The following is an 18962-nucleotide window of genomic DNA, read 5'->3' as shown; positions in this document are numbered from 1 at the left end:
CAGTGACCCTGGACACTACCACCTGAATGAAACTTCATACCAAACCAAGCCTTTATAGCAGTGAGGTATTGAAAATTGAAATGGTGTTTTTAAGTGTTTACACTCACAAAAAAGAAACCTATCATGAAAGAATAGACCATTCCAAGTTTTTACTTGTTGTTAAACAAATGTTTAAACAACTCTGTTCAATTGTGATTATTTGTAAATTTCCATATAAATTAAGATGTTCATTGATGATTTCATAGAGCATTTATGGATGTTTTTTGTCAATATGCTTGAAATGAGATGTTTGAAATTAATTGGATAAAAGCTCTTTGTGCTGCTCATTGTGTAGAAAAATGCAAACTTTTGTTAAAAAAATTCCAAACACAATTTATGACAACCTGTATGGTTTTTACACAGTATCCATTTTGCATTATATATATATTTTCTTACCAGGGTCATTGTTGCTATTTTGAATGCTTTTCACTTTGACTTATCCCATTCCCGTGGACTGGATGCTGAACTGAAGATAGAAATTAAAGAAGACAAAAACCAAAATGCTGAAACAGCAGATGATGGTATAATTTCTTTTAAAGGATTTTTTACTAATCTTAATTTTTTCTATATTTTTAACAAATTACGTGAGTTATTTTCATATATAGCTGTCTGTGAACTCTTTTGTTTTAAAGTATTAATTTCAAAACAACAAATTTCTGCTTCAGTTACAGAAAGAAAACTAAGTGAAAATTTAATTTGTGGTATAAATTTTATTAACACAAGACATACTGTATTATGTCCAATATTTAAATATACTTTCATGTATTTAATAATGTTTGAGAAAGCTGTATCTACTAGTTAATTTCAAAGAATGTATTTATTAATAGGAGATTATAAAGATAATAAATTCATGTCAAATATCCTTTTTGAGTTCACGTATTAAGTCTTTATGTACTATTTGGCTATTGGAAGAATTCCAAGTATCAAAATAATTTTGATATATCTATAGCATAATATTCTTATATTGCAATTTTATGAAGTATATTATTATATGCCTAATAAATTGATAGAATATTTGTTGTTAGTTAATGAAATAATCAAGAATTAGACAAACAGGCAAGTTGTTTGATGTAAAATGTCATCATAATAATTTGAAACGTTAATGGGAAGGGACTCGCTTTATATATTAGTGCTTTAACTAGTACTGATTATGTTTTTGTTTTTTATATCTAGATTCTCATACTGCTATACCTCCCACACAAGAAACTGATTCTGGTAACAAAGAAAGTAACCAAGTGACTGAATTTCAAAAAGAACTCATGGATGAAGAAATGGCTACTAAAATTCACCACAGTATTGCTAGGAGTTTGTTGCCTCAACTTCATCGTTGTTTGACACAAAAAGTACAGTAACTACTAAGAAGTATTATTGTGCAGTCATGATATCTATAAAATAATAGGGAGAATGTTTTTGGTTTTTATTTCTAAAGCAGTTTATTATATTTCATTTGATTACTTTTCTTAGTTCTTAATTGCAAACAATATTTTGATGCAAAACTTGTTACAAGATAACTATCCAGCTTCAGCAGTACGTATACTGTCCTGATTTTTAATAACTCATCAGTGGTATTATTGTAGAATGTTTAAACTAGTAAAAACAATTAAAGTATTATTTCTTTAAAAATAGTAATAGTAAAACTTATTTTTGCAAAAAGTAAAGACTAAAATATACAAATTAATATTATACTAGCTACGTCCATAGAAAAGGGAAGCTGTTTTATATCTGCTTTAAAAATAACATTGATACCTGATGAAAAACATCAAAACTCATACATTTGGCTTATTAACCCTTTTGGCATGGGTACCTACAATTTCCAGGGGGCTGTATGGGAATTTCACTTGCGCAGCAATACGTACTGTAACTCTGAGATTTCTTAACATATCCTCACAAAAACTGGTAAGATTTTGTTATAGATTATAAGTATCTTTCTTGTACACAAAAAATGAAATTATTTTAATTATGTGTTTCTACTAAAATATCTTATTTATTGTAGTTTTTGCACTCAAATTCTTAATAGTTTGAGTGCCAGGTTGTTTTAATTTTAAGTGTAAAAATAATTTTCTTCATCTTGTAGTTTTCATATTTCATTTGATTAATATCTAGAACCTCCCAAATGAATATCAAAAGTTTTTTAAGGTAAATGTTTATAATTTATTTTTCATTTTCTCTATGATATCACTAACTGTAGATATTATCATCAGCATACAGCGCAATAAAATTATTAAAATTAAGAAATAGAAAAAATTTACATATCTTTTAATGTGTCGTAGCTATCTCAAAAGGTCTTCTTTTAGTTATATTCGTAATTTCAATCTTTTTCTTTTCACATATAGTTAATATTAATATTTTATTTTTTTTCCTGTTCTTTACCTTTCATTACTCATCTCAGCACAAGTCAACAGTGCTCTTGGGGTGTAAGTACAGTATCTTCAATAGAGATGCATAAGCCTTCAGCAAAATTATCTTCCCTGATCACAAGATCTTAAGTATTGAGAACTGATGCAAAATATGATGTATATTTAAAAAATGTTTAAACCTTTAAATTATGTATTTTAAAACATAACTAATACAATTTAACTGTCTCTCTAACTATAACATGCTTAGCTAAGAAAAACTGTAAGTGCTATTGGGATCAAGCAGACAACAATACTAGAGGCAGTTACATGTACCAAATAATGACATGTGTGTCGATTTCAAAATAACCATTGTTGGCTTATAGCATAAAATGAGCTCTTTCTATTGATTATAAACATGTATATGTAGCAACTACATGTATGTTATCAAGCTCAAGCAAAAGTATAGAAGATGGGCATAGCACCCATCAGGGGATGACAAAATTTATTACTTGTTTCTACACCACTCAGCAAGAGAACTTTGAAACATACGTGTCAATAAGGCATATTAACGTATTTAATTGTCTAGACATAGATCTATAGGATTAGCATTATCTGAGTCATGATGGGAAGTGTGAAAGTTGATATTTGTCATAGATCGTGGGTCACATAAGAACACAAAACTGAAGTATAAGTATTTGTTAAAGTTTTTTTTTAAATAAAGGAACTAAAACTTAGATAGCATAAAACTTAGAATCACGATATACATTACAATGTTAATTTCATTCACATTCATTAATAGTAAAGTTGTTTAATTAAATTTCGAATGCAACTCAGTAACTTGTGCAGAAAACTGTTTAAAGGGATAGCCATTGAGAAAGAATTAATGGATGGACTGGAGAGTTAATTGTGGTCAGTGATAACAAATGAGCATTATAATATGTATGACTTATCGTATTCATGTTCAGTGTTAAAGCCAAACTGGTATTCTTTTGTCAAAAACATTTATCAAGTTTATATTGGATGAAAAATACATTGGTTTTAAACTTTTAAGTTTCGAAGTTAGTGACTATTTTTCATTCAAATGAAAATAAACATATGTTTGATAGAATTAGAATTTAAAATTGGTCTATTGTTTTTATATACATCAGTATTATGGAGTGTCTATGTAAATGCATCTAGGGATGAACATTTAAGAATTATTTATAAATCTGCTCTGCAAAAAATCAACTAAATGCTAAGATTTCTTCTTAACATGGATTCCACTTCTACTATTTTTTAATGATAAATGAATAGGAAGTGTTATCAAATTTAAAACTTCACAGATTAAACTTGTTTTTTTCAGTATCATATTGGTCTTTGGAGTGAAAGACTAGTTCATTGCTATATGACCATATACTTAAACTAGATTGTAATTGAAAATTTTTAAATTTGGTGTGGTAATTGTTGTGCGTTAACTATATATATAATCTAGCATATTTACTAAACAGACTCGTAGTGATGAGGAACATAAGCTGGCTGGACGCTCGTACCCAGAAGATGAGGAAATATTGAGAGTTCCAATAGCCATTGCTATGGTCAAATTATTACAAGCATTACCTCATGGAATGCTAGAACAGAATCTTCCAGGGTTAGTATTTGTCTTTGATAAATATATCATTTCTATTTAGTTAAAATATACTCAGCATTTAGATTGCTTATGCTTATAAGTAACTTTTAAAAAAAAATGTTGTTCAAATGTACAACCTTCTCGATGAACTGGTAGTGAGATAATGTTTTGATCCATTTTCACAAAGATACATGAAAGTGGATCAAAATGCCACCTGATTACCATTTTTCTTGACTACCTGCTAACTGAATTCACTCAAGCAAGAGGAGGATACATTATATATCTTGATATCTTACAAAAATTAATAGAGAGAGAGAAAGTTAAAATTATTCATTTGCAAAATTTTTCTCTTATGACTGCATTTGAATTAATTGTGAATCAACTAGGAAATTAACTGTTTTTAATAACTTTGAGCTTAAAAAGTTTTATTTGTAAAGGTAAGGTGGCTCATCTTCTAAAACTATAGATTTGGTGCTTTTAGACGATCTAAACAACAATGGTAATAAATACAGTCTTTGATTGAACATGTCATAAATATAGAAATCATCATTGTTGGCTTGAATTATTCTAAAAACACAATTAGTAATGTTTTGTTTCATTCAAAACACACATCTACATAGCTATTTGTCATAACATTTGTGTGTAAATAGTCACTTGTAATTAAACCATGAAGTTTTATGGTTGTAGCTTAACAGAAACTTTTGTTTACCATTGCCTTTCACTTTTGTTTTTCCATGTAATAATTTTGAAGGTAGGTTTTTTATAGAAAAACTGTCAGTTTCTTACTTTCTATTGAAATCAATAAAGGGGTCTTTATGAAATCAGTTTAGTATAAATTAAATCACAAATTAATGTAATTACAAAAGAAAAATTATTTGTATCAACTCAGGTTCTTGTGTGAAATTACGTTGTTGTTTTTTTTAATGTAATGCCTGAAATACTTAAGATATTTTCGTTTTAAACTATTTATCCAAAAATACTATACGTTTCAGGATTTACTATATACTATACATGATTTTTAATTAAAAATATTAATTAGTATATTCATACCTATATATGGGTAATTTCTTCAAAAAACGTTATACTAGCTTTATGAAATTTGAGCTCAAGTCATTCCAGAAGGCATTTAAAAGAGGTTTTCTAATACTTTAAATATTATGTATGTATCTTTTGTAAATTTTTGCTGTATTATATATATAATGCACAATCATTTGTAAATACATGGTAAATTACGTGTATGTGTGTATATATATATATATATACTAATAAATACTTCATTTGAAAGTATCTTTAACTCTATGATTATGGGCACCCCTGTACTGCACATGTTTAATTAAAGTTCAAAGTTTCAAAAGAAACCTTAAAGAAAAGTTATTAAACTTCAGTTTCACACACAACTACATAAATTTTTACGTTTGTACTTTGTAGCTTGAATATGACTTGACATATACTATACCTTCCATATATAGAAAGAATCTAAGTTAATTGCTCTGTTTAAACATCCTTCTTTCAAACTCCTTAGGACATGTTTGGAGAAAAGAGAAATAAAATTATCTGAACTCTTGACAGATGCCACACCCACTTTCTACACATAGAGTTGCAATTTCTCAGCCAATTATTCTTAGTTGAGCTAGATGTTTATAACCAATGGAAAGAGCACTTTTTGAAATATGTTACCCCTAACAGTTATTTTAAAACTAATCCAATGAATTCCATAGAGAACTAGTCAAACCGCTATTAGCATTGTTGCTGCTTTTGTCCTTGCTATTTCAGCATTGTTTCTCCCTAGAAATACATTAGTTAGATAGGCAGTTGCATTGTATTTATGTTTTAGTTTTATATTTTACTTAATTATGTGTTATTTATGTTTTAAGATGCATATTTGAAAGGATTAATAATTGTTTAAAATGTAAATCTTCTTCTCTTGGTTCATGAGGGTTAGCAATTGTGCCATTCTACAGATGGTTAAAGTTTCTCAACCAGTGATACTGTAATATTGGCTGGGGATGCCATGGATGTGTGTTACAATGCAAAATAACAATGTTAAAGGACATGAATGGAAAATATAACTTAGAAAATAAATTATATGTGAAAAAGTATAGTCATGCAAGTAAGAATTTAACCAAAATAAGATGTTTCAAGATTATTTGATGAAAATTAAAAGGTATGTACATATTTGTTTTTTAAGCAGTTCATTGCATTGTATGTTGATAATAATAGCTAGAGTTTGTGATATGTTAGAGAAAATAGAAAATATAAACATTTACCTTAAAACAACTTATGTTATTCATTTAGAAGGTTCTAGAAGTTATGCAAATGAAATTTAAAATCTGTAAGGTGGAAAAAAAGTATTTTTATACTTAACATGAAAATCACCTTGCATTTGAACAATTCAGAGTTTGAGTGCAAATAACTATTATAAATAAATAAGTTTTATTGGAAATACTTGATAAAAATAATCTCATTCTTAGTATACAAAATATTTGTAATCTTTAACAAAATCTTACCAATTTTTATAAATTAAAAAAGCTCAGAATTATCAGAAATATTGTTTCACTGTGCATCATTCTCCACGCGAGATATGCTCATTGGGTACTGCCCCACCTACATAATGTTGATATATGTGCATACACACACGCATATATATATATGCATTGTACTGTGATATATACTAGGCTTCAATAATGTTATGATGTGGTAGAGAACATATGCTATTGGTGTGTGCAAAGTCACTTAAGTAGCCAAAACACAAAGTCTCAACCTGTATAAGTAATAAATTCTGACTGAATAATTGATGAATTGAGCACGGATGCACTGGATAGCTGATAGATTGTAAGCCCTGTTAATGTTTCTTTAGGTCAATCACAAGAATATATCTTACCTTCTCTGCCTTTTAACACTCCTGTTTTCTGCAAGTGATAGGATGTTTGGTTTGATTGAACAAGTCAGGCCCAACCCAATAAGTTACAAAATGTAGCCTCAGTAGTAGCATAGTGAGATATTGCAGTGATAAATGCAACACATGAGAAAAAATATATGAACAAACTGATTGAAAAAGGTTTGATAGAAGAAACATTATTTTGATATTAATCTTTGGATAGAGTAGAGTTACCCTTTTGTCTAGAGCTATCAGATATCTTCAGACCAAACCAAATAACTGATGAATCATTGTCAGAACATACAGAAGCTTTTATCATTCATCTATGACAGCATACAAGTACAAATTACAAAAATATTTTTACAGTACTGTAGGAAACAATCACCAAATTTTTTTTTACTTACCAATTGAGAGTACTGACAACTATTTTTAGTTTTGTCTAATACAAATATACTTACTGTTCTTTTAACAAGTTTTAATTGCACAGATATGTATGGAAATTCTCAGACAACACTGCATCAGTGTATGTGAAACTATTGCAAACAGCCCCCCAGTGGCACAGCGGTATGTCTGTGGACTGACAATGCTAGAAACCGGGTTTCGACACCCGTGATGGGCAGAGCACAGATAGCCCATTGTGTAGCTTTGTGCTTAACTTCAAACAAACAAACAAAAACTATTGCAAACTGCAGAATAAAGCTGTTTTGCAAATGAATGATTAATACAGACTAGTAAGTGTAAAGGATTAAACTTATGACAAAAGCTTAAGAGAAAAGCTAAAATTTGTATTTAGTCTGTTACATGTAAAAACTGTGTAGGATAAGCTCAGGCTAACATTAACAGCACCAGTTTATCATTTACCCTTTCTACATCTAAAGAATATAAATGAAAGCTCAGGTTTAAATATCAGAAGAGTATCTGGAGGGAGAAGAGAAGTAAATTAATTGATTTTGTTTTTGTTCTTAGATTGTTTCTGAAGACTTGTAACCTTTTAAAGTCACGATCAGAAAGTATTCGAGAAACCACACGAGAAACCTTGATTAAAATTATGCAATCACTAGGCCCACATTACTTTTGGTTTCTGCTACGAGAAATGCGAGGTGTAATGAAGAAAGGATATCAGGTATGTAAAATGTTCCTGTGAATCAGAAGATTTCAAATGAATGAAAAACTTCTATAGAAGTATAGTAAATTATTTGAAAGTCCTTGAGATTCTGAGTACTTTTAAATCTCCTCAACATTTTTAGGTGTTATTTTATACTAACTATCATTATGTATCAAAATTTAAAGTATGAGCTCAAAACTTTGCAATTTCAGGTATAGTAAGATCCACTGTGCAGAATAGTAGTATAAGAATGTATTTACCAAAAGTTTGGCTTAAAAAAATGAATTTTTTTTTGTTATTGAACGAATGAAGTAAATAAAAAAAAATTTTAATGTGTAATTTATTTTATTTTTTCGTATTCTTGTATTCTGTAGAGAAAAATATAATGACAATGCTTGCAGAGTGTCAAAAAGAATTGTATTGTCAAACCAATTTGGAATTTATGTGAAGGAAAATATATTTCAATATTGAAATAAAACAGTATGGAATTTTTGGAAAGACCAGATTCAAAATGTAAATTTAAATTAATAGATAATATTAGTCCACCAAGACTTCATGATAAGTTCATAAACACTAATAATGCTGATTACAAGCAAAAGGGTTTGAAAATTGTATGTTTCAGTACTTTACTACTTAATATCAAAAGGTGAAGAAGGTACACCTAAACCTCGATATATTAGTGTTTGGAGACCCCATTTTTTAAAAACAAAGGAGCATAAACAGCAGCAGTTTCTTGCCTCAGCCATATAACAAAAAGCATTTAAAAAAACATAGAAGAAACATGTTTCTGTGGTAGTCTGATTACTTTAAATAACATAGTGGATAAATTCAAAGCCAGTGTAAATTTAGCATAACTCTTTTCTGAACAACTTCAAAAGTCAGTTCAGTTTTTTTTAGCGTAATTAACCTTTGTTCGATCACTTCAATAGCCATCTATTTCATGATTATCTGCAGCTCAAATCAAATGATAGTCATCTTTTTTAGATGTTTCAAGCCCTACATTTCACAACTGCACTGTGTAATCATGCTATAAAACTGGCCAAACAAGTATTATAGACATGCCAAAATCAAACTGGCCACAAACTGTAGTAAATTATGAGATTACTGAACAAGTAAACAAGATCAAAAAGGATAGATGGATCTGTAACATTTAACTGATCTGTTTTGATTAAGTTCACAGATCAATGGAGATAATATGTTGTACTTTATGAGGACTATATTGAGAAATGATGCCTGGTTACCTATTTCCATTACATCATTGGTTTATATTTCTTAGGTGTAATCAAATACATTTCACCTTCAGGAAAAAATGCTATTTCTTATTGCTCACCCCTCATCATGCTATGTAATTTTAAATTAAAATTTATTAACTTGAGCTAAATACTGTGTTGATTATATATGATAAAAAAGGATCTTGACTCTATTATATAATTTAAACGTTATTATTTCTGATACCTAACACACATTTTTTCAGTAACATGAGTGTAACTTCTTTCTCTACATAAATTTGTAAGAGTGAACTGTATGTACTTTTTTTCATGCAATTATGAATAAGAAATATTTTTCTAAGCTCTTAGAAATAAATGATTTTTTAATTGTTGTTTTTATGAAGAACCTTAAAATTAACGAAATTACAATAAGTAATATTTTTATATATTTCAGCTGTACTTGTAATACTTGCAGGATTTATTTTTAAACCACAACTGACCAAGTCAATAATTATTGTAAAAGTACGTTATTTTTATTCAGGATGAATGTAGATCTCAAGAGCATCTTCAATCTATTTGCCTTATTTTGCTTGTATTTAATCTAGTGTTAATATTAACATTCAGTTTACAGTTTTCATTATTGTATCTATTATATAGTTTTCACTTTCTTGCTAATTACAGTCATTTTTTCAAATCAGAAATTAGTTTTCAACTTTAAGTTACATATAGATATGGACTATTATTGCATTGCTATTCAGCTCACACTACTTTGATGATTTCATCTGAAAAATTTGGTTCATTGATTACAGCAGTTTAATCAGTAAAGAGATATATCAAGTAACAGTTCAAAGCAGTTTCAACAATAGCATTCATATTTTTGTCTCAGAGATCCACCTTCTACCAAATACTCATTTTTGCTCCTTCTAAAATGCACTCCACATTTTGGGTCAGTGGGTGTGTTATAAGAGTGATGGTCAAATCCCACTATTCTATCATACAAGAGTTTGGGGGTGGGTGCTGTTAACTACCGTTCTTCCCTCTATTCTATCAGTTCTATTTTAGCTGAAGATGACTTCTTCCTTGCCAAACTTTATATTTGTTTCCCCTAGTCTTGCCATTCTCTCATTAATAGACTGATCAACCATAACTCCAAGATCTTTTTCTATCAAACACCGTTAAGGTTATTCACATTAAAATTATACTTATATTTCAAGTTGTTATATTTCACATGCATTATCTTGCATTTATTATAATTCAAAGCTTTTGCCATTTATTTGCCTAACTCGCCAAGCAATCCAAATCCTTTTGTAAGGCAGTAGCATCCTCTTCACAGCTAGCAACACTCAAAATTTTAATGTCATCACCAAATTTAAATGATCTATTGATCTTGTCATTTATGTAAATCAAAAATAGAAAACATCCTAACACTAAACCCTGAGGTACGCTACTCATGACAGTAATCCAATTTGACTGAACTCCATTTATAACAACCCTCTGCTTTCTTCCGTTTAGTTTTCTATCCAATGAGCCAACCTATACGCCACACTTACACGGATAACGTTTTTAACAAGCCTTTTATGTCAAATACTTTTTGAAAATCAGATACACCATATCCACACCTGCACCCTCATTTATATCAGTAGGAACCTCTTCAGAGAATGTTATAAGATTAGTAAGACAAAACTTTCTCCTAGTGAAACCATGCTGATCATCTAACATAATTTTAAGCTTTGTTAAATGACTTTACAAAACATCTTTTATTAGACTTTCAAAAACTTTTCCCACCACTGATGTAAAAGTAATAGGTTTATAATTACTGGGAATATTTTTATCACCTCCTTTAAAAAGAGGAGTAACATTAACCAACTTCCAATCTTCTGGCACTTGTCCACTATGTAAGGACATAGAAAAAATAATAGCAAGTGGCTCCTATATCCAATCCTTGATCTCTTTCAAAACCCTTGGGTAAATATTATCTGGCCCAGGTGCTTTATCATTCTTTAAACTTCCTAATGTTTTCCTAACAAGCTCAGAAATAATGTGATCATCTTGTTCAACCTTGTTTTCATCTAGAAACTGTTCAGGTTGAGGAATACTGCTTAAATCTTCATTAGCAAATATTGACGAAAAGGTAAAATTTAACAATCCAGTCATCACATAATCATCATATATTAGCCCTTCATTATTATCCTTCAAAGGTCCTACTCCTATCCTAACATTTTGCATGCCCTTAATGTATTTGCAGAAATCTTTACTGTTATTTTTACATTTTCAGCCAACCTTTTTTAATATTTTTTTTCTCCTAATTTCCTATTTCACCAACTCTTTTGACCTTTTATAGTCTTCCAAATCCCATCATTGCAGTGAATTTAAACTTCTTGTATTTATAATGCTTTTCTTCAGTTTTATTCTTTGTGTCAGTAAGGAACATGCCTATTTTGAATACTTAAGAACTTATTTTTAGAATTTTTCCACATTTGATCGGTATCTCCAACTAATTCAGTTGCCCAACTCACACCACATAATTCTTGTCTCATCTTTTTCAAAATTTGCTGTTTTGAAATTTGGAACCAAAATCTCATTATTCTCCATGTGCAATGAAACATCAAATCTAATTCAGCAATGATAACTTGCACCTACATGTTCCCCAACCTCTACCCTATCAACCATTTCTTTATTCAAAATTAATAAATCTAAAATAGCATTATTTTTGGTAGGTTCCCTAACCAATTGTTTAAGAAAAACCACCTTGAAAAGTTTCTAAAACCTGTCTCTCTCATGATTTGACTCTGACATTTCCCAATCTATATGCTGAAATTAAAATCTCTTTAATTTCATCAGTTAGGTGGTCTGTAACACATTCCAGCTCAAGCCTTCTCCCCTTATAACCACTAGAAGAAACCCAAATAGATTCAACCTCATTACAATTAGCTTTAGTATCCTCAACTTCAACAGTTTGTAACTGACATTTTATATATAAAGCCGCTTCTCCCTTTCTTTTTATTACTCTATCCCTATTAAACAACCTATTACCCCGTATTTCAAATTCCGTTCATCATGAATGTCATTATTTGGCCAGGTTTCAGTTATTTCCATTATTATCAAAATCATCTGTTCTGACCAGTGCTTTAAGGTCATCCATTTTACTTCTTATGCTTCTAGCATTACAATAATAAAAGCTTAGTCTACCATTAAAACTACCTTTGTATTTTGTTCTCACACTGTACCCCCTATCTACATCTTATTTTTCGTCATTATTCTGGCCCTTTTGACTGTCTAATTTTGGTTTTAAAATTGCCCTTACAGTTAATAGCCCTTACAAATAAGCCAGTCACTACCCTATTTAAATATTAACCATCCATTCCAAAAAACTCCCTTCTCCCATTAAACTGATACCATAAATCCAACCAGTCAACCTGTTCTTTCTTACATATTAACCTCAGCCTAGTATTCAGCCCTAGTGAACTACTTTTAATTTCATCCCCACAGTTAAGTCTTTGCAGTATACCTAACAGAATTAAGTTATTGTGGCACTTTTCTTTGAATGCCTTTATTAGTGCTTTGTATTAAACAGTTAGCTCCTCTGATCTACCATTCCCTACATCATTAGCTCTTATGCACACTACAAAGAATGTATCACTACTAACACCCTTTACTGTATCAGTTATATTCTCCATCTCAGCCCCTGGATAGCATAATCTTCTCCCTATTTAACTCACAGACTATCTTATCCACTTGATATTCTAAAGAATCTCCTTCAACAATAGCATCCTTATGTTTTTCATTCCCATCCCTATCTGTCCCTTTTGTTATCCTTTCCTACTCAAGTTCATCATATACATAAGTCAAAGGCTGAAATCTGTTCTTTACCAGAGTGTGCTCTTTATAATTAAATCTGTCACCGCTAGCCGTATTATTACTGCTTCCAATCTCCCTGAAGTCATCACTAGCCCTTTTATTCATTGCACATAAAAGCTCAATTTCCTTTCTAAGTCCTGCTGATACCTCCCACTGTTTACCCTTCTCCTTTTCCACCACATGTATCCTATTTTAAACAACCTCCAGTTTCTCCTCCAGCATACAAACTCTACATTCAAATTGCACAACTTTATTGCTAACTTACTTTAATGTGTAAAAGTTATTCAACATTTAATAAAAGCCCTTTATGCTTATATCATTATTTAAAGCTCAGTTCTGGTTCAATTTATTTAACTCTTGTTAAGTATCTGTTGTGATTTGCAGTGATTAAAAAAGATTACTGTTAAAAGTGAAAGTTTTTTGGGTAATGTTTGTGCTCGATAAAACCACTTTATTAAAATTATGAGGATAGATCATTGCAGAGCATTACACCTGCCTATTGTAATGATTAATACTTGTTCATTTTCAGATATGAATGAAACATATTACCATTAATAGTTTGTGATGCAAATTACTATATATCATTTTAGTATTAATATACCTATATTCAGTTTATTTTCATTGTCAATATAATATCTTTTTTTTTTGTAGATTCATGTCTTAACATACACTGTTAATGCAGTTCTCACAAACCTCATCCCTCATCTGAAGACAGGCAATCTGGATTCATGCCTAAGTACACTTACTGGTGTAAGTTAATTTCCAAAATTTCTTTATGGAGAATATAAATAAATTGAAAATGTGTGTGCCAAATCAGTTTAACTTTGGAAAAGTTTTGCATTCATGACTGTATTATACATATAAATGTTTATTGTTAAATCCAATATTTGTTTTTGGCCTGGTTGTATAGATGTACAATATGTGTGTGTGTGTGTGTATATATCTAAAATTAATACTCAAGTAGTCAAGCAAAATAAATCAAAAGAAAGGCCTGCATTAAAAACAGCAAATCCAAACCTGTAATAAATGACATTTAAATGAACAAAAACAAGCCCAAAAAAAATTAAATTAAAGATGATGCATAAATTAAAAGGATCCCCAGGGTACAGGCTATAATGTGGTATATAAAATGTGTCCTGGATTTTGGAGGTGACTTTGGAAGTAGGACCCACATTGTGGTGGTAATACACTGTCTATCAGTCTTGACCTTCGTTTGCCAGTCTCACTTGAAGAAATTCATAAAAATCATCAAAAGAAATTAAAGTTAGGAGAGCACAGGCCCACAGCATCCCACATCTATATCACCCTTCACTGTCTGCAGACAGTTGTGGAAAGGTGACTGCTTTCCAAAGTAAAAGAAGAAAAAATAAATTAATAAAAAAAAATAATAGATAAGGTACTACCACTTTGGGATAAGTAAGGTTGACATTTCAGGCCCCATTATGTAAATTATACTTGTATAGAGTTATAAAAGCCCGACCAAGTTATCTAAACTAACTAGTATAATTCCCAACCCCCACTCATTAAGTCCATTGTAACTACTAACTTTCAGACTCTACAAATGCCTTTATAAGGTGTTCATCCACATAAAACTGGGGCCAAGTTGTTTAAACGACTTTATTAAAAACTAAAAATTCTTATCGGAAACTTTCACCAAGGTTTACCTTTTCTGTATGCTAATCCTAAACTCCATAAATCTTCGATTACATTTAGATTTGTTTCTAATTCATTAAAAAAACAGTTATTAAACAACCAGCCATTTTATTAAATAAATTACTTAACATTCTACTTGATTACATTAAAAATGTAAATATTAATAATAATTGATTACCCATGCTCTAATGCAGTCTCGCATATAATGTGGTAGAGTGCTATTAGACCAAGATCAAGATGACTGCCTTATGTCGAGAAGTAGGTGTACATTAAATATAATAGTTATGTTGTAATGAATGTTATCATAGTTAATTTAGGTACCTCTTCCACAGCTTCTTGTACTTATACTTTAGCCAGTTTTGTTTAGGAAACCAAGATGTGGATTATGTAGATTAATGATCAGCTTATTGTAGTTATACTTTAGCCAGTTTTGTTTAGGAAACTAAGATGTGGATTATGTAGATTAATGATCAGCTTCTTGTAGTTATACTTTAGCCAGTTTTGTATAGGAAACCAAGATGTGGATTAATGATCAGTTATGTATATGATATTGCTCTGATTGAAGTACATTTTACATTTATTAATTTTAGATTTGCAATGGAGAGTTGTTTGGTGATGTAGCTGAAGAGAAAGAGGTTGCCAAAATTACAGGAAAGTTGAAAGAAGCTAGAAGCAGCAAGACCTATAATATGTACCAGATTATGGGACAATTTGTTTCAGAAAAATTTATTCCCAACCTAGTACTTCCTTTAAAGGAGGTAAGTTCATAGAATAAAACATAGTAATCAGAAAATCCACCACCAATTTTATATTGTTTACATGAAGTTTCAAAATATCTTTTAATTTGTGCATTTCTGGATTTTGTTGTTTTGTGTGATTATCCATCTTTTACTTTCTTTAAAATCATCAAAATGTACAAATAAAGATTGATTAAAATATAGGTGAAAGCTACATACTGCTACCTTTTTTTGAAGCTCAAGCTACCCTGTATATGTTTCTCTATGGACTTCTTGAAAAGTAGCCTTTTTGAAAGGCATACAGAAACCTGTATATTTGCTCTTCTCAAGTTTGTATATGAACTGTGGATTAAAAAATGTAACTTGTGAGATAGCTGACTTTCTTTGTTTCACTTTGGTATTTATATGAGGTATTCTCATAGGTCTGTCTCTTGATCTTTCTTGTATCCTTGAGTTACTCATCCAAAACAGCCACACTATTCTAAAGTAGAACCATGGTCAGTTTTAGTAAATAAATAATTTTTGTCTTAAATTATACTTTTCAGTCAGTGTCTGTATTCAGTTTATTCTTTGCTTAACATCCCTGAAGCTGCATTTTGCAGGAATTTTGGCTTTTTTACTAAGTAGACCAGAATACCAAATAATATGTTTTGGCTAAATATTTAACAATACTTATTGACAACATTATGTTTATAACAAACATATGATTGTGTTTTTTGGCAATGTAGTGGTGGCTATGTGATAATATTGTATTACTGTTGTAAAAATAAAAGGTCAGATCCAGAGGATTCACCAGAACTTCAGGAATCAGAATCTAAACTCATGTATCATGTGCTACATTAAAATCCAAAGTGTTTGTCAATGTCTGTAAGTATGAGAAAACTGACAAAAGTAAATCAGTTTTAAAAACCCTTCTTCACATGAATACTTTATTTACAGGATATGAAACACCAAAAGTCTCAAACATGATATAATTACTCCTAACAATTACTTCTGCTCTGACCTTAAGCCTATCAGTAGATCTGCATTTTAACATGAAATTATATAATGCTCACATGGTATCCAAATAAACAAGAGTGTCCAAAATATTTTAGTTCTGTGACAGCTTAATTGTTAATTGTGGGCTGAATAATATTTTGCAGTAATATTATCTAGACTAAATAACTTAATATCTAAAATTACACTGACTATTATGTTAAAGCTACCATTTAAAGTTTTAAACTTTATTGATTATGGTAACATCAGTTAATTAGATCTCAATCTTATTTATTCTGAAATAAGAGAACAGCTAAAGTATCTAAACAGTTAACTAATGAGTGTTCCTATTTCAAACAAACAGAAACCTTAAAATATAAGCCCATTAGCTACACAGTCTGGTGTCATGCTGCATATTGACATATAGCTAGTGCTCGAATTGAAGGGGTATATTGTTACCATTTTTAACATAAATATTAATTTCACACCCTTGTTAACAACATCAAACACGTGAAAAAACATTTATAGAGTGAGACTTCACTGATAGATTTTTAGTCTCAATGAAACATGCACATGTGCACAACTACAGTTGTACTGATTCTTTTTTTGCCAGATATTATCTCTACCTATTATTGGTATAGTTGGATTTTAGTTTTCGCTTGGAGTTTGTTTTATGTGAAGTTACTGTTAACTCGTCATTTTGAAGTAATTAGTAAATGAGTAGTGAGTTAATAAATTCATGGTTTATACATGTGTGTGTGTGTGTGTGTGTGTATAGATGAGAATACCATTATAGTGTACACTTCTTTCATTATATTTATGGTTTGTTTGTTTTAAGTACAAAACTACACACTGGGCTCTCCTTTCTGCTTTGCTTACTGCAGGAAATCAAACATTGAACTTTAGAGCTACAAGCCCTAAAGCTTACTATTGTACCACCAAGGGACTATATTTATAAAGTTCCCCTTGTTATGTAGTTATAGTTCGAGTACTACATATGACCATATATTATGCTTTAAGTACCGATATCATAACTGTATAATAAACAGTAATCATTGTAAAATTACTCTCTTAAGTTTTAATCAACACTTAATTCCTATCTTTAAACATCCATCACTTTAAGATGTTTCTACACTATTGTCAACTTTTAAGCTACAACCATATACATTTAGTTAAACCTTCAACAATGTTATATTGTCACAAGTTATAATATTGGTTTTTGACAAATTTTTGACTAGACTATGTGACAGTGCTTCTTTAATCATTTGTGGATGCTAAGCTGTGTAATAATACATCTTGACAGCTTTATGTTGATAAATGGTGAGAAGTGCTTTGTAGTACACTTATAATGGCTAGGCTGTCATATGCTTCATATAAACAACATTGAGATAAGTAGACTATGTAATGGTATTGCTTGAGGCCTTTCTATTGTTAAAAAATACTGTATTTCTTAATTCGTAACATTCTTTTTTTTTTCATGACCAGTGAAAGCACCAATAATTATTTTAAAATAACTAGTCAAAGCAGAAATTCTTGAGAACCTTTAAATTTAATTTAAAATACTGTAATTATTAAAGCTTATTGATGATTATTTTTTCATCAGATATAAAAGCAACAATTTTTCTTTGTAATTTTTTATAATGCCTAGTTAATGAAATAATTTTATTTTTGAGAATTTTGTCTAGGAAAAGAATCTCTGTTTAACTAATGCCTATTGTTGTTGTTGTTTTTTATGGTTAAAAAATTCATGCAATAAATAATGATTTTTAGTACTTCTGAAATGGAATTATTTTAAGATTAAAATTATTTTGAATGTTGTTTTTTTAATGACTATTATGAGACATATGTTTGACTGACTCATCATTAAAGCTTACTCCTTGAGTGTATTTTCTATACTATGGTCCTCAGTGCTGTTTTTTATGTGCACTACCTGAAAATAAAATTTTGAAGTCATATTTATTCAACGGGTGGTCTTTAAAACAACTTATGGAATCTGAATTTTATGCCAGACCTGCTCCTTATGACATTCTATTGCAGATATTTAGTGTATCACAATTATATGTGTAATAAGCACATCAGGTTTTTAGTAGTTTCACTATCAGGTATGTTAGCATCATGTAAGAATTGTTATTGAAGTAAGCTCATGTTTAAAGTTTTTGTGTAAATCATTTGTTTCAGATGCTAGATACAACAAACAGTCACAAAATTATACGAAAATGCCAGGAATGTCTAAGACATATTGTTCTTGGGTTAGCTGATAATAAAGATGTTTCTGTGAGAGCATTGCTAATATATAGTCATGGCCTCACTCAAGTAGTTTTTACAAATGTGGAAAATAGGTAAGTCGTTTTCATTTGAAATCTCAGTTTCAGAATTTTTTAATCCTTAAATATATATATATATATATATATATATATATATATATATATATATATATATATATATATATTATTATTATTATTATTATTATTATTATTTATATATTATTTATATTATTTATTTATTTATTATAGTATAGTAGTAGTAGTTAGTTCGTACCTCTATTATAGTAAGTAAATAAACTAAAT

At 29.8% G+C, this 18962-nt stretch overlaps 1 protein-coding gene across 1 annotated transcript in view; it reads left to right on the top strand.

Annotated features, from left to right (window-relative positions):
- LOC106457035 (small subunit processome component 20 homolog) overlaps nucleotides 1–18962 on the top strand; it is a 184195-nt gene that overhangs the window by 126618 nt on the left and 38615 nt on the right. Inside the window, exons 39-45 of the mRNA XM_022382842.1 lie at nucleotides 439–560; nucleotides 1213–1382; nucleotides 3863–4002; nucleotides 7826–7982; nucleotides 13682–13780; nucleotides 15274–15441; nucleotides 18574–18734. Of these exons, the coding sequence (XP_022238550.1) occupies nucleotides 439–560; nucleotides 1213–1382; nucleotides 3863–4002; nucleotides 7826–7982; nucleotides 13682–13780; nucleotides 15274–15441; nucleotides 18574–18734 (1017 nt within the window). The remainder of the gene's footprint in view (nucleotides 1–438; nucleotides 561–1212; nucleotides 1383–3862; nucleotides 4003–7825; nucleotides 7983–13681; nucleotides 13781–15273; nucleotides 15442–18573; nucleotides 18735–18962) is intronic.

The sequence above is a fragment of the Limulus polyphemus genome, unplaced genomic scaffold (assembly GCF_000517525.1).
Source record: "Limulus polyphemus unplaced genomic scaffold, Limulus_polyphemus-2.1.2 Scaffold284, whole genome shotgun sequence".
Classification (NCBI taxonomy): domain Eukaryota; kingdom Metazoa; phylum Arthropoda; class Merostomata; order Xiphosura; family Limulidae; genus Limulus; species Limulus polyphemus.
Note: the sequence above shows the minus strand (reverse complement) of the source record. Positions and strands in the feature narration are given on the sequence as shown.